Genomic DNA, 13,966 nt, shown 5'->3' with positions numbered 1-13,966 from the left:
ACTTTGCATTGACAAGTGCACCTACCAACCAGCTCCCCTCCCTTACACATAGGCAGAAATTAAAAAAAATTAAACCACAACACTCGCACTCAGATGTTCCTCCTTTCACATAATTTCATCCAAGTTAACCTCCTGGGATTTGCTTTTCTGACAGTATTCCTTTCTTTAAACATATTTATTAGGTTGATCACCTATGTTGTAAATATTTGTATATCATCATCAAACATGCCGCCTGAATGCTAAACATGCTTTGAAAACTGAGATCTGAACACCTTTTTAGGAAAAAAAACATCTTTATTAAAAAAAAATAATAACTTACAAATGGAAAGAACTCTCTGGAATACAAGGGTTTGTTTTGCGTGCCGTGTTACAGACTGGGATAGTGTCACTGCACTTATTTTTAATGTCACTTTACAATAATATTAATGTCACAAACTGCATTATAGAGCAGTTTTCGTTCCGTATCCCAGACCGGCCCAAAGCACCACACAGATATAAAACTATCAATCAATAAAACATTTCAGCCAGGACTGGCATATATATTTTTATATATATATATATATATTTATATAGAGAGAGGCTTTCAAAACAGCTAACAATTAATGTCATCCTTAGTCAAAACGGAAGTCAAACTAACCTCAGAACTACGACACTGAGTACATGTCAGCATGGATACCTCCCATACGATATTTAAAATATAAACTTTCAAATACACTGAGAGGGTACATCAAGAGTGAGAAAAATAGAGTCTTAAGATTTAAATACAAATCCCCATTATGAAACCTTTAGGCAGCACAGAAAAGTCGTATGTTACAGAAGTGCAGGCAAGCCTGTCCCGAAGCTGGTGTGACGAGCAGCGGGGGCTTGTCACAGGGGCCCCGCGAGGGTCACGCTGGGCCGAGAGCGAGAAAGGAGCCATAGGGACGCAGGCTGCCCCTCTCCACGCCAATGAGGGTCGCCAAGCTCGAAGCCACTCGGCTTTCCTCCGGAAAACCAGGCAGCCCAGCAGGTCGCCCCGCTGCAGCCCAGCGCACAGGTCCAGAGGCCGCGCGGGGCGTCATCACTTGGCATTCTGCTCCAAAGCGGAGTACTCGGTCTCCGAAACGCGGGAGGCATCAATGAGCTTGGTGAGGCCCGTCTTGGCCGAGTACTTGAAGATGAAGGCCTTCATCAGCTCGTACCGGTAGTTGCGGTTGATGAAGCTGTAGAGCACGGGGTTGACACAGCAGTGCACCAGCGACAGGCACTGCGTGACGTGCAGCGCCGTGAAGAGGAAGGCCTCCAGCTGACAGGTGAAGGGGATGTAGTGCAGGATGGAGAAGATGTCCAGCAGCACCACCAGGTGGTAAGGCAGCCAGCACACCAGGAAGACCACCACGTAGGAGAGGATGATCTTCCGGCTGCTCTGCTTCTCCTGGTCGCTGGAGGAGGCGATGGCGCGGGCCAGCAGGAAGTAGAAGACAGCGATGATGCAGAAAGGAATGGCGAAGCCCAGGATCACGGAGACCAGCTCCATGCTGATGAGCCACTCCTTGACGCTGTGCTCGGGGTAGAAAGCCCGGCAGTAGGTCTCGTTGTTGGAGGCGGACGTCACGGTCTTCAGGTAGTAGGTGTCGGGCAGGGACACGCTGAAGGCCAGCAGCCACACCAGGACACACACGGCACGGCGCACCAGCCTCTTCTTGCGGCCGGAGGTGCTGGCGAAGTAGGCGACGGACAGGTAGCGATCCACACTCATGCAGGTGAGGAAGAAGATGCTGCCGAAGAGGTTGATGGAGAAGATGAGGTGGGTGACCTTGCACGTGAGCTCGCCCATGGGCCACTGGTTATGCTGCACGAGGCTGACCACCCAGACAGGGATGGTGACCACCACCCACAGGTCGGCGATGGCCAGGTTCAAGATGTAGCAGTGCGTGTCGTAGCCCGTAGTCTTGGCCTGGATATTCACCCAGACCACCACGGAGTTGGCGATCATGCCAATCACAAAGATGAAGATGTAGACGAAGGACAGCGTGTATAGCAGGACGCTTTTGTTGGGTATGTGGCCGCACTGCAGGGTGTCCACTGCGATGCAGTCGCTGCCATTGCAGGGCCAGCTGATGTCGGAGAAGTTCCCCGGCTCCGAGTAGTCCAAGAGATGCAGATCCATGGTGTCAAGGGCAGCGGTTGAACGGCCTGCGCGCAAAAGCAAATACAGTTTTAAAAGATGCAAGAGCAGAATGGATCCCTTAGCAAACGCTCCAGGCCTGTAAAGCGCTTTCCCAGCACCCCCATCTGCTCAGAGGTTTCACAGTAGCTCCCAAGTAACTTTGCAAAGAAAGGAGAGAACAAAACTGACCATGACAGAATCTGCAAAACACACCCACATTCTAAAACCATGTGAGTCCATCTCTCTCAAAGAGTGAAAGCATTCGCTTCCTCTGTCTTTGCAGGACTGTGTTCTCAAGAGGTCACCAGACTGGGCTGTGCCCGGATGTGAAACTGACACATTCTGGGGGGTCAGAGGGACGTCGGGCAGCTGAGCCTCAGCCGGGAGGTGCCTGTGGCCAGCTCACTTTCCCCTGCGGATGGCAGAGGCATTTCACCCACATACCCAAGAGCAGGGGGTGGATCTGTTCCCTGCACTGGTGAGTAACAAGCGTCCTGCTTGGCCGTGTCGGGCTGCCTGCGGTTTGCAGACCTCTGGAGGTGTGGACAGTGTGTGGCCTGCCCTGCAATTTCACTGCGCCCCCATCCACAGTCTCTGACTTTGCCATGTGATTCTCAACTCAGAGCCACCAATCAGCCATCTCCTAATGTGGGCCATTGCCTGGTTTTCCACCTTTTATTTGTCCAACTGCTTTGACAGCAACTTGTACCAAGACCCAAAGCTGGGTCTTGGAGGGACTGGCTTTTCCTAATGGTCTTCCCTGCTGATCTGGCGTGAGGTCAACACTCTCGACTGGCACCATCTTAACACCCAGAAGAATCCCGGCCTGAGGCGTTACTGTGCCTGGGGATGACGGCCCACTGACTCCAGCTCTGAGAGCTGCCCAGGGCTGTCTTCTCCTGCTGACCCGCCCACCTGAAGGCTCTGAAGTGCCCCCACCACCACCCTGGGTGGACAGCCTCACTGCGTCCCCACAGGAAGGGGCTGTAAAATGAAAACACTCGGCCCAAGGGTGCCCGGCTGGGCATTGCCATCTAGAGTAGGGAGTCTGTTCCTCCTTCTCCCGTCGCAGGTAAGGACCGACTGCAAGCCAAGCTTATTTGCCAAGTTCATCTAAACTGGACTCCAGGCTACACATGAGAGGTCCCGGAGGATGGGGAAGGATGGTCCCTGAGTCAGGGCCCAGTGGCCGGGCTAACAGTCCACAGAGACCCAGCTGGGAGAGCACCCCTCTGGTGACCAGACCGTCCTGGGCTGGGATTCGGGCTCCTGCCTCATTAGCGTTTCATGTGAGTCTAGTTAATCCGTCATCTGCCACTGCTTTCTCAGCGCACCAGCCCCCATCTCCCAGGGCTAAGAACTCAAGGGCTGAGGACAGAATCTAACGGACAGAAACTCAAAACCGCATCCATCCCCTCTCTTGACCTATCAAAAAGCACGGACTCGCTTACTTCTTGCTCCACATTCAAAACTGACCAAGTGGCTAAGTGGTCAATGTCCCGCCCTGAGAGGGGGGAAAGGCAGGAGCTACCCGCAGACAGCGAGCTGATGCCTTTACCTCCAGGGGAAACAAGCAGACGCCCAAGAAGTGAGGCCATCCACCTGCTGCCGCCCAAGGCCACCTCAGCCTCCAGACTCACAGCTGAGGACCTGCCCTAGGACCACAGGTATGGAGATGGCCCTCAGTTGCTGTCTGTTTGCCTCTGTGAGCAGCAAGTGGCCGCTGGTTCCCTTCCAGGTGACCTGACCGGGCCTCAGCATCCCCTGCTGCTGCTGGACACAGCTGGACCTCTGAGGAGGGGGTGGTGGAGCCACGGGGCCCGAGGCCAGGAAACCTGGTGGTCCTCAGAGCCTCCCCCCATCACCAGAGGACACTCAGGCCCTGGGACCACCGACTTGGTCAGGCAAAACCTGACCAGAGGGCACACACGGAAAATCAGCAAGGTCAAGTTGAAGTGAAATGAAGTGAAGGTCACTCAGTCGTGTCCGACGCTTTGCGACCCCATGGACTACACAGTCCAGGGGATTCTCCAGGCCAGGATACTGGAGTGGGTGGCCTTTTCCTTCTCCAGGGGATCTTCCCAACCCAGGGATCGAACCCAGGTCTCCCGTATTGCAGGTGGATTCTTTGCCAGCTGAGCCATCAGGGAAGCCCAAGGTCAAGTCAGGACAAATAAACTCATCCTCCTAAGAGACTGTGGAAGATGCAGCTGGAGGACCCCAAGCGGACATGGACGCACAGTGCATGCCTGTGAGAGACCAGGCCTGGACAGCCCTCGCGGTGGGCAGCCACCTCCAGATCCTGCCTTCAAGGTGCTCCTGACCCTCCCACCACCCTGGGCTGCTAAGCAGCCAGGAACTGATGGTGCCCGCTGCACCCTCGCCTTCAGGAGAGAGGGAGGGGAGGATTTGGGCTTGACTCTCCTGTATGGCTGTAAGGTGTGACCCCGTTTTTTCCCATCTCCTTAAAATGAAACACATCCACAGCTGAGCGTCGTTTCCTATTTGGCCCAGCCACCTCATTCTTTCTGGAGCTGTTAGTAATTGCGCTCTGCTCTTTTGGGAGAAGCATACAAGACACCTTCCAACCTGGGGGGGGTTCCAACCTTCCGGTGTCATATTTTCTTGTCTTTTCATACTGTTGATGGGGTTCTCACAGCAAGAATACTGGAGCGGTCTGCCCTTCCCTTCTCCAGTGGACCACGTTTTGTCAGAACTCTTCACTGGGACCCGTCCATCTGGGGTGATGGACTCGCGGCTCATAGCTTCACTGAGTAATACAAGCCCCTTCGCCACGACCAGGCTGTGATCCATGAAACACACTTGCAGCATGGCATGGGCTTCCCTAAGGCCTAGTGGTAAAGGCTGCACGAGTGGCAAGGAAGCCTTCTGCCAGCGCAGGAAACAGAAGAGACATGGGTTCAATCCTTGAGTCAGGAAGATCCCCTGGAGGAAGAAATGGCAACCCAACTCCGGTATTCTCGCCTGGAAAATCCCACAGACAGAGGAGCCTGGCGGGCTACAGCCCGTGGGGTTGCAGAGTCGGTGTGACTGAGCGACTAACACTTTCACTTTAGCTTATAAAGCACTTTCAGCCCATGACCTCATCTGACCCGGGTCCCTGCAGAACTCAGCCGGAGGACAAGCTGCTGCCCCACAGAGGCGGGCAGAGTGGGGCTGGGCCCTGGCTGAGGGTCCTTTCCTCTGCCCGCCCTGGCACAGCCCTACTAGAGGCCTCCACAGATGCAGCCAGAATCCCTGGGGTCTGCGCCGTGCACGGGGGCTGGAGAAAAAGGAAGCCTGACTGAGATGCTACGCCCCCACTTCTGTCTTCCCCCCAAGGAGTCATCCCGCTAACTGGACATGCCGTACCCCCCAGCACCCAGGTGGAGGGGCATGGCTCAGTGTGGACGGAGGGGCCCACGGGCACAGGAGGCCTACAGGAATCACCAGGAGTCTGTGTCCCTCCAGGGCCCACATCTCCCGCACAGCAGACCGTCCACACTCACACCTCTGGGCCTGGGCCGGCCCTCGGTGTCCCCTGCGCCGCAGCCAAGGTAGGGAAGGGCTCAGGGACCCCATCGGGTCCTTAGGTTTCTGGCCTCTGGACAATGAAAACCCGACTTAATGATCACTGGTCCTCTGGGACCAGAAGGTGACTTAAGAGTCGGTCCACCGCCCCCCCTCCCCCACAGTCCTCTCTGTTTCCTCTTGGGCAGTGTGGGGAACCTTCCAGGAGGGGCTGGGGGTACAGCAGAGGCTTGGGGGGCGCCATGCTGGAGCTTGAAAGCCAGCTGGTCCACCGATCATCCACCACCAATCACTGACCAGCTACCAGCCCAGGAGATGAGCCAGAGGCCTGCGCCGTGCCCACCGGCCTTCTACCAGGGAGCCTACCGGCCCCTCCCCTCCCAGGGCAGAGGCTCCAGGGGTCCAGAGAAGTAAGAGAGGCCGCAAGAGAGGAGGTGTGCACGCAAGGAGTGCAGCAATCCAGCCCCCTGCAGATCTAAACGGGAAGCCAAAGAGGGGGGAAAATGCTGCAGGAGAGCGCAGCCCACGTCACCTGTCATTTTTCACCTGTTCTGTTTTGGAAACAAACAAGGGCTCTTTCCAGAAAAAGAGAATAGTATCGTATAAAGACATCTGCCAGGTCACGTCGAATGCAGTCGGTGGGCCTCTGAGCGTGTGTCCAGGAGGCCCGAGGCTAATCGTGGGTGGTCCCTGCGCCTAAGACAACAAACTTCCGAAGTCACTGTCTTAGATTTAACAGGTGATGCTCTCAAGACCCTGACCTGAATAAAGATGTGATCCAGCAACTGCAGAACGTCTACCCAGACCCCTGGCTCCCCAAGGCCTGGCAAACTTGAGGGAGGCAGGGGTGAGAGGGACATCCCATCAACCCCCCGAGACCCTTCACCAGAGTCTCCACTTGCCCCCAGGAAAAGCGAGGGGTCATCCCATGCAACTGGAGGGCTCACTGCCTATGCCAACTGGGAAGCATGGGCCGTGATCCTCGTATACACGGTGACATCTCCAGGCCATGTGGCCGGTCTGTGATGGCAGGAAGGGCTGTGGTGAGGCTGAGGATCCCAGGGTCTGAAGCCGACTCCCAATCCACGTGGACCAGACCCCCTCTGCTGCAATAAGCCAGCAGTTCCGTTCCTGTCGGCTTGGGCCAGAGCTCAGGAGGGACCTCTGGGTGACAGTCACACCTGTCCACCACCTGCGTCCCTTGGGGTTCAGAGCCCCAACCAGGGAGGGCGGGAGAATGAGAGACGACTTCTGACACAGGTTAATAACATCTGCGTAAAGATTTCTCATGGAAGGAAAGCAACCGGGCTTGGGATAAAAGATTCCTCCAGTTCTTTGATCTCACAAGTTCACACATTCTCTTCTCAAAATAAATATTCCCAAGATGCAAGGATGTTTATTGAAGCACTATTTATACACCGGCAAAAAAAATTGGTGACAACATAAATGTCGATCCATAAAGGACCGCAAACCACTATCTGGAATATAATACAGCTGTATAAAGAAAGAGGGGATGCTTTTATGAACATGGAAAGTTACACATATATACATGCCAAAAACACAAGAATTATGTGCATTTTGATAGGTACATGTATGTGCATAAGAGGCTTCCCAGGTTGCACTAGCGGTAAAGAACCTGCCCGCCAAGGCAGGAGACGCAAGAGATGCGGGTTCAGTCCCTAAGTCAGGAAGACCCCCTGGAGGAGGGCACGGCAACTCACCCCAGTATTCTTGCCTGGAGAATCCCATGGAGAGAGGAGCCTGGCCGGCTACGGTCCATGGCGTCACAAAGAGTCGGACATGACTGAAGTGACTGGGTGCACACTCATGTGTGCGTAAAAGCGTGGGGAAAGATCTGCAGTGAATATAAAACTGGGCTGGAAGTGTGGGATAAGAGGACAAAGGAGGGATTGTGGCTTTCACCTCACACACTTCTCTGTGATCTGAAACTTGGCATCAAGAGTTATGGAAATTTTACTAGAGGCACGAACATCCCACAGAACAATGGTGGTTCGTGGTCCATTTTTTCTAGACCAGAGGGACCCCGCTGAAAACAAAGTAGTAATCAGCATCACTTTTTTTTCGTTCCCCTTTTCCCAATGGGTACTGGTTTCTCTCACCAAGCTCCCTCTATAGGGATCACTTCCTGTAGATTCTGGGTCCAACATCTGCACCCAGAGAGCATCACACTGCCACCAGGACAGGAAGTAGATTTTCCTATGGCCTGGAGGATGGAGAACCAGCGTCTGTCCACCTCGTCACCCCCACCCCCTAACCCCACACTGGCATCTGTAAGAGACTCATCTACCACTCACATCCCCATTTGCTGGAAGGGAGATGTCCCCTCGTCTCTCGGGCTTATTATTCATCAATCAAGGTTCCTTGGCGACCACAGCACAGCTCCAAGCGGCCTGACACATTCAGCTGCCCCCAGTGGTCTCCCTGCGCTCACCCGGCAAGCTGAGGGCAAAGCCAGAACGAGACATCTCCAAGTTCAGGGTCTCCATGGGCTGGTGCTTTGGCCTGCAAGGAACATGTCCTTCCCCTGGACCACAGTCACCCCCTGCAGGACACGGACGGCCCCACATTCAGGTACCCAACCGGAGTTCCCCAACACTGCCTTCAGCATGTGAGCAGTTTCCAGTCACAGACCTGGAACGCCCTTCCCGGCCAGCCAGGCAGGCCCCCATCTCCCCATTTATGCCCTCTGTTACTCCCACCTCCTCCCAGCCAGGCCGTATACCTCCACTCTTTTTCACTGGGCTGTTCCCCGGTCCCCCTCCTTCCTGCTCAAGCCCCCACCCCACGACATCTTACTGCCTGTGTACAGGGCAGCCAGCAATGGCGCCTGGACAAAGCACGTGTTCAATGAATTCATAATCAATGAATCAACAGTGAATCAAGCTCCCGAGACCAGAAATATGAGATTATCAATGGAAACAGGAGCCCCGAGGAGACTATTCCGGAAGCCTCCCTTGAGCTAAGTCTCACCAGTTTCTATGCCTGCCAATGTTTGTGGAGCCCCTTCTGTGAGAAGCACTGCTCTGGGGCAATAACAGACCAGAATCATCACTCCCCACCCACCCCTGGGGACCCGCCAGCTAACCGAGAAGGTCGGGAAAGCAGCGTGGACATCGCTGGAGCGTGGAGAGGGACTTCCGCTCCAGTGACCAATGGGGACCCCCCAGAGGAAAGTGGGTGCTGGGGTGGCCAGGGATGTGCTACCGGAGGGTCACCGAACCTGGCTGAGCCTGTCCGTGCGAGAGCCACCACGGTCTTGAGCAAGGGCCTGGCTTTGGGGCAGAAAAGGCTTTTGAGGGAGGAGGCAGCAGGCCTGCAGGGGAAGCCAGGTGCTTGTCAGGCCTGGGTGCAGTGCAGAGAAGGTGACATGGGCCGGGCCACCCAGGGCACCGACTTGGACGCCGAGGGGACCCTGGGCTCTCCAGGATCTGTGCCCGCAGGCGACATTTTTCACTGGCTTTTCTGCAATTGGGGCTCAACTCATGTCCTCCCAGGGTGGAATTTCACAGAGCAGCTCAGTGTTGTCCCAACACGATCACCCAGCCTAGCTAACCGCACCGCTGGGCACCTGGAAACTGAGGCCAGACAGGCAGCAGGACCAGAAACTCAGGGGTGTGGCTGAAACCAGCTCTGTTCACCCTCCCCACACCCCAGGGACTCTCTAGGGGGACACAGAAGCAGGTCGCCTGCGAAAGCCCAGCCCTTTCCACTCCAGGAGCGCAATTTATATACGGAAGACCTGCACCATTCCTTTCTTTTTTTCAAATTAATTAATTTTAACTGGAGGCTAATCACAATATTGTGGTGTTTTTGCCAAACATCGACATGAATCGGCCACGGGTATACATGTGTGCCGCCATCCCCCTCCCCACCCCATCCCTCTGGACTGACCCAGAGCACCCGTGCTAAAAGTCCTTAGGAAACTGCACAGCTCTGGGGTTTGTTCATTTCGTACCAATCCTGCATTAAATCTATGGGAACGTCCAGGAGAGTTTTGGCCCAGGCTTGGGAGGCCAGCTGCTAGGACTGCGAGCAGAGCTGGGGCAGGGGGGCAGTCTGTCTCCCCCCACCCCATGTCAAACAAACAGAACAATGCCATCCTGGCTGCTGTTATTTTTCACAAGGAAAGCACTGCTCTGAGTCGTTTGAGAGAGAGAGAGAGAAATCCAAACCCTAATCCAGATAGAGGCCATCAATTTCCAGAGTCCTCAGACACTTCGCATTGATACACGGGGAGAACTGGGGGAAAGAGAACGAACCCCATGTCCAGAAACCTGATCTGTTCTATTGTGCTCAGCGGCCCGACTGGGAAGCGGCACAGGACCCAGGAGGGCAGACCCAGAGGTTCCCACGGCACAAAGGCTGCCCTCTGGGCTGGCGGGTGTAACCAGAGCCCTAATTCCCACCCAGCTTAGAAGCAGGATGAGCGGTGGGGGGTTAGCCAGCCTAGGACAACCCCAAACCCTGGGCTACACACAGTGGGGTTCCCATCTTAGACTTAAAACTAGGAGCAGACGTGACAGAGGTTTCCTGGACCGTAAGAGAACTGGGAGGTGTTAGCCATGTGGCTGGCCCTGCCCCCTTTATCTGTCCCCTGCCCGTGGGCACCACCCAAGGCGGTCTCAGCCCCTCCACCTCGGAACAAAAAAGCAGAGTCAGCTTCCAAATCTGCTTAGGGCTCCGCAAAATTTTCACTATGAAAACACGCAACTCTCTCATCACTTGAAGAACCAAGCAACGACATTTTTTCCAGTTCTAAGCTGAGTCGATTCTTGTGTAACCAAAGGATCAAAGATTCCAGCAGCAAACCATTAAGTATTCAAAATCAGAGGACTGCCCCCTTTTTTCTCATTCTTTCCCTTTTTTCTGCTTGCTTTCACTTTAATAAAACATATGTCTCCCAGAGCCATAATTTCCTGGACTTTAAAAACACTTGACATGACACACAAATTTCCACCTACACACATGCAATTTGTCTGGAAGCCCTTCTAAAACTATTTCTGTCCCTGAATAAAAACCAAGTTCCGTGGTTGCCTGGATGAAAAATACAAATACTTTCTAGCCCGGAATTCCACTCGTGTTCTGCAGAACCACTGAGAACCATCTCAAGTCCTAAAACCTTTAAGGTTTTTTCCTTCTCCTGGTTACCCTTAGGGTTCACAGAATGACTCTCTTTCAGTCTCAGGTTTGAGTAACCAATTTCCCTGGTGTCTCCTGGAAAACACGAGCCTCTCTCTTTGCCTGGAGTGATCAGACAAAAAGCCACTGTTCCTGATTAAGTAGGTTTTTTTTGTTTTGGGTTTTTTTTTTCCATCCAGAAAGACTATACTTTGCCTGTTCTGGACCTGATTAAAAACCATAATACCTTCTCCAATCTCTCAAGACTGGCTGCTAATATGGGATAACCTCGGAAGTCCTGACTCAGTTAAGCATCTGCATGCTCCCTGCACTGTACCTTCCAGAACTTTTAAAAAATGACAACTGCAATGCACATCCCTTTAAAAAATCAGATGAGCAGCAAAACACAGCAGCAAGTCTCAATTTTCTTTTGCTTTTCCACCCAAATCCCGAGCAACCCTCCTCCCCCACCCCCATCTCCAGGAGCTTGGGGCATGGAGCTCCACAGTTGGTGCACACTGGAGTGTTTATGGCAGAGACTGGGGGAAAAAAGAGCAAATTGTTTCCAAGCTAGAGCTCCCCATGTGCAACTCTGCTTTAGAAAAAGGCTCTGCATCTGGGGAAGCTCAAGGGCTGATGAAAGAAGGGCAAGCAGTTTATCCATTTAAAATCTATGGAAAGTGAAGCGCAGACACCAGCCGCCTCCACTTGCCTTTCTCGGAGAGGCTATTTGATCTCCGCATTTCCCTGGAATAAATAAAGCCACACAAAGGCAACATCTGCCCGTTTAAAGAGAAAAGAAAAAGTTACCACATTGAGACTCTGCAGAATGAATGTTTCAGGAGATGTCAGGGCATCAAATACCTTCAAAGGGCTGTAAACCATTTGGGGGGGGGCCCTTCTACGTCTGGAAAACGTAATGATCCTGGTGTGAGCAAATGAATTGAAAGAAAGAAAGAGAGACAGAGAGAGAAAGAAAAAGGGAGACAGGCAGTCTGACTTTTACAACTTCTCATTCTCCCTGGAACTTCCAAGTCTTGGCTAACCACCCAAGCCTGACCTCACTGCAGAGTTTTGAGTCACTCCTCAGATCTTTATGCAGGCGAACAAAATCGAACAAAATTCATGTTTTTTACTTCAAGAGTACAATCACAGTGCAAAATCCTAGACTTGTGTGTGCCTTTTTTTTTTTCCCAACTGAAGTCAGATTTAACACCTTCTGAGCGAACAGCAAATAGTCAGATTAAGAAGGATGCAGTGGAGAGACAAGAGGGCCGGGCTGTATTTAACATTCACTCTTATAGCTTCCGGATTTACAGGCTCTGGTAATCTTCCAGAGCAGTGAATTCAAACCCATTCTGGACCCACAAAGACTCTCAGCCCAGTTTTCTTCTCCGCTGGAGGACGCCTCTTCGTAAGGGGCACATCTTTCTGGAATTACACGTTTAGTGCCAGCTGTTTCCCCAGTGGAGAGACAGAAGAGAAAACAGGTAGGCAGCGGCGCTAAGCTGACCCCGATGCCAACTTTGAGCAAGAGGGATGGACAGTCTGCTTGCAGATGAACCTCAGATTCCTCAGTCCAACAGACACACACAGAGAGCGCCTTCCACTTCAGAAAACAGCCCTTGTTGACTTTCTGCAGCCCACGGGAAGCCCCAAGTTAGCAGCCGCACTTCGCAAGGCAGCACGCCGCCTGGGCTTTCGGAAACCAGACCTGCGGACTCGCCAGCACCCATCAGAGCTTATTAGAAAGAAGAGCTCTGGAAAAAGACCACTGCGCTTAAGAGCAGACCCCTGCCCGCCGTCCGCACGCCCTGCGGACCCAGCAGCGTTTCCTTACCTGGCGGCTGGGCTCCTCCGACTCCGGCTCGCCTTCTGGGTTCAGGCGCTCGGTGCCTTAGGGCTGAGCAGTTTGCACAAGTGTGAGCTTTCTGGGGCTGCAGACTCGCGTTATATACACTGCGGGCGGGCGGCCTCTAGATGGCAGCTTTGTAACCGGCATCTGCTGCTTCCCTTCCCGGGCCGCCCCCCTCCCCCTCCATCCCTCCGCCCCGGCCATCCACCCTCCGTGCGCGCGCGCGCGCACACACACATGCTTACATGCACGCACACACTTGCACGCGCGCGCGCACCCTCACCCCTCTTGTAAACCCCGATCTGTGGTTTCCGGCCAAACTCTCGCACACAAGCATACTCTGGGGAAATCCCAGCCTGCCTTCATTTGCAGAGTCTAATGAAGCTACAAGATCCAGACCCCAGGTGGAGGGGGGAGATGCGTCAGCAGAAGAAACATCGGCAAAGAAACCCCAGCACTTTGCCAAATCATCAAATATTTATCTGGGTCTCAGGGATATCTTTAATAATCCCATTAACAAGAAGAATTCCTTTGAATGCCTCTTAGCTCTAGGGAAGACTTTGTTCCCAAGACAAATTGCTCTGAACTTCTGAACTTCGGTGTTGATTTATTAAGCCTGGGTTGTCTTTGTTAATTCCTCCAAAACAGAAGCAACAGTTTTGGAAGGGGAGCAATGAATCTGTACCACATCATACTACCCCCAAAGGAGGGGACGGAACATTTGTAATAGATTTTATTTAGATTCTTTTATTTGTAAATCTTGAAAGTCTGGTGAAAATAACGTTCTGAACCACCTACCTAGTGCCAGACACACACTAGAGGTATCAGACATGTCTTTTGATAATGTCCTGTTCAGAGGTTAATTTAGCAAATATTTATTTTTATTATTGACATATACATTCTTATCTAGAAGTGGGTGGCTGAAGTTCTGTCCATGGGGGAATTAGACCTAAAAATGTGCTTCGCATAATAATCACCTCTACTGCCCTATTTAGATTAATCAAGGGTAAGACAAGGACCTGAACTTTCACTTTTAAAACCATGCTTACTGAGCTTTCCCCCAGAGTAACTGCTGTTCTGCGGCTTCTGTTTTGCTTTCTGCCTCTTGGCGTTAGTTCCATGGCTCAAGTCACTGTAAGCAGGCACCCAGTCCTCCTCTCCCTTCTCCCCAGCCCAAACCTTCTGAGATTCTTTTTATGCTTCTACTAAAAATACCAGCAGACAGCGAAATGCCGAGTCTGGAGAAGGGAGGTCAAACTCTTGGGCAGCCAGAAGGCCTCCGTGTTGCAGAA

The 13,966-nt window shown here is 52.9% G+C and overlaps 1 protein-coding gene across 1 annotated transcript; it reads right to left on the bottom strand.

The window, feature by feature from the left end:
- Window positions 1–281: 281 nt before the first annotated feature.
- ACKR3 (atypical chemokine receptor 3) lies at window positions 282–12,818 on the bottom strand. Its single transcript, XM_005902520.2, has 2 exons — window positions 12,660–12,818; window positions 282–2,175 (listed from the first exon to the last, which is right to left on the bottom strand). Exon 2 carries the CDS (start codon window positions 2,147–2,149, stop codon window positions 1,061–1,063), a length of 1,089 nt encoding a protein of 362 aa, XP_005902582.1. The 5' UTR covers window positions 2,150–2,175; window positions 12,660–12,818; the 3' UTR covers window positions 282–1,060.
- Between the last annotated feature and the right edge of the window lie 1,148 nt (window positions 12,819–13,966).

Source organism: Bos mutus, chromosome 3, assembly GCF_027580195.1.
Source record: "Bos mutus isolate GX-2022 chromosome 3, NWIPB_WYAK_1.1, whole genome shotgun sequence".
Lineage (NCBI taxonomy): Eukaryota > Metazoa > Chordata > Mammalia > Artiodactyla > Bovidae > Bos > Bos mutus.
The sequence above is the reverse complement of the archived record's forward strand: the minus strand, read 5'-3'. Positions and strand labels throughout refer to the sequence as shown.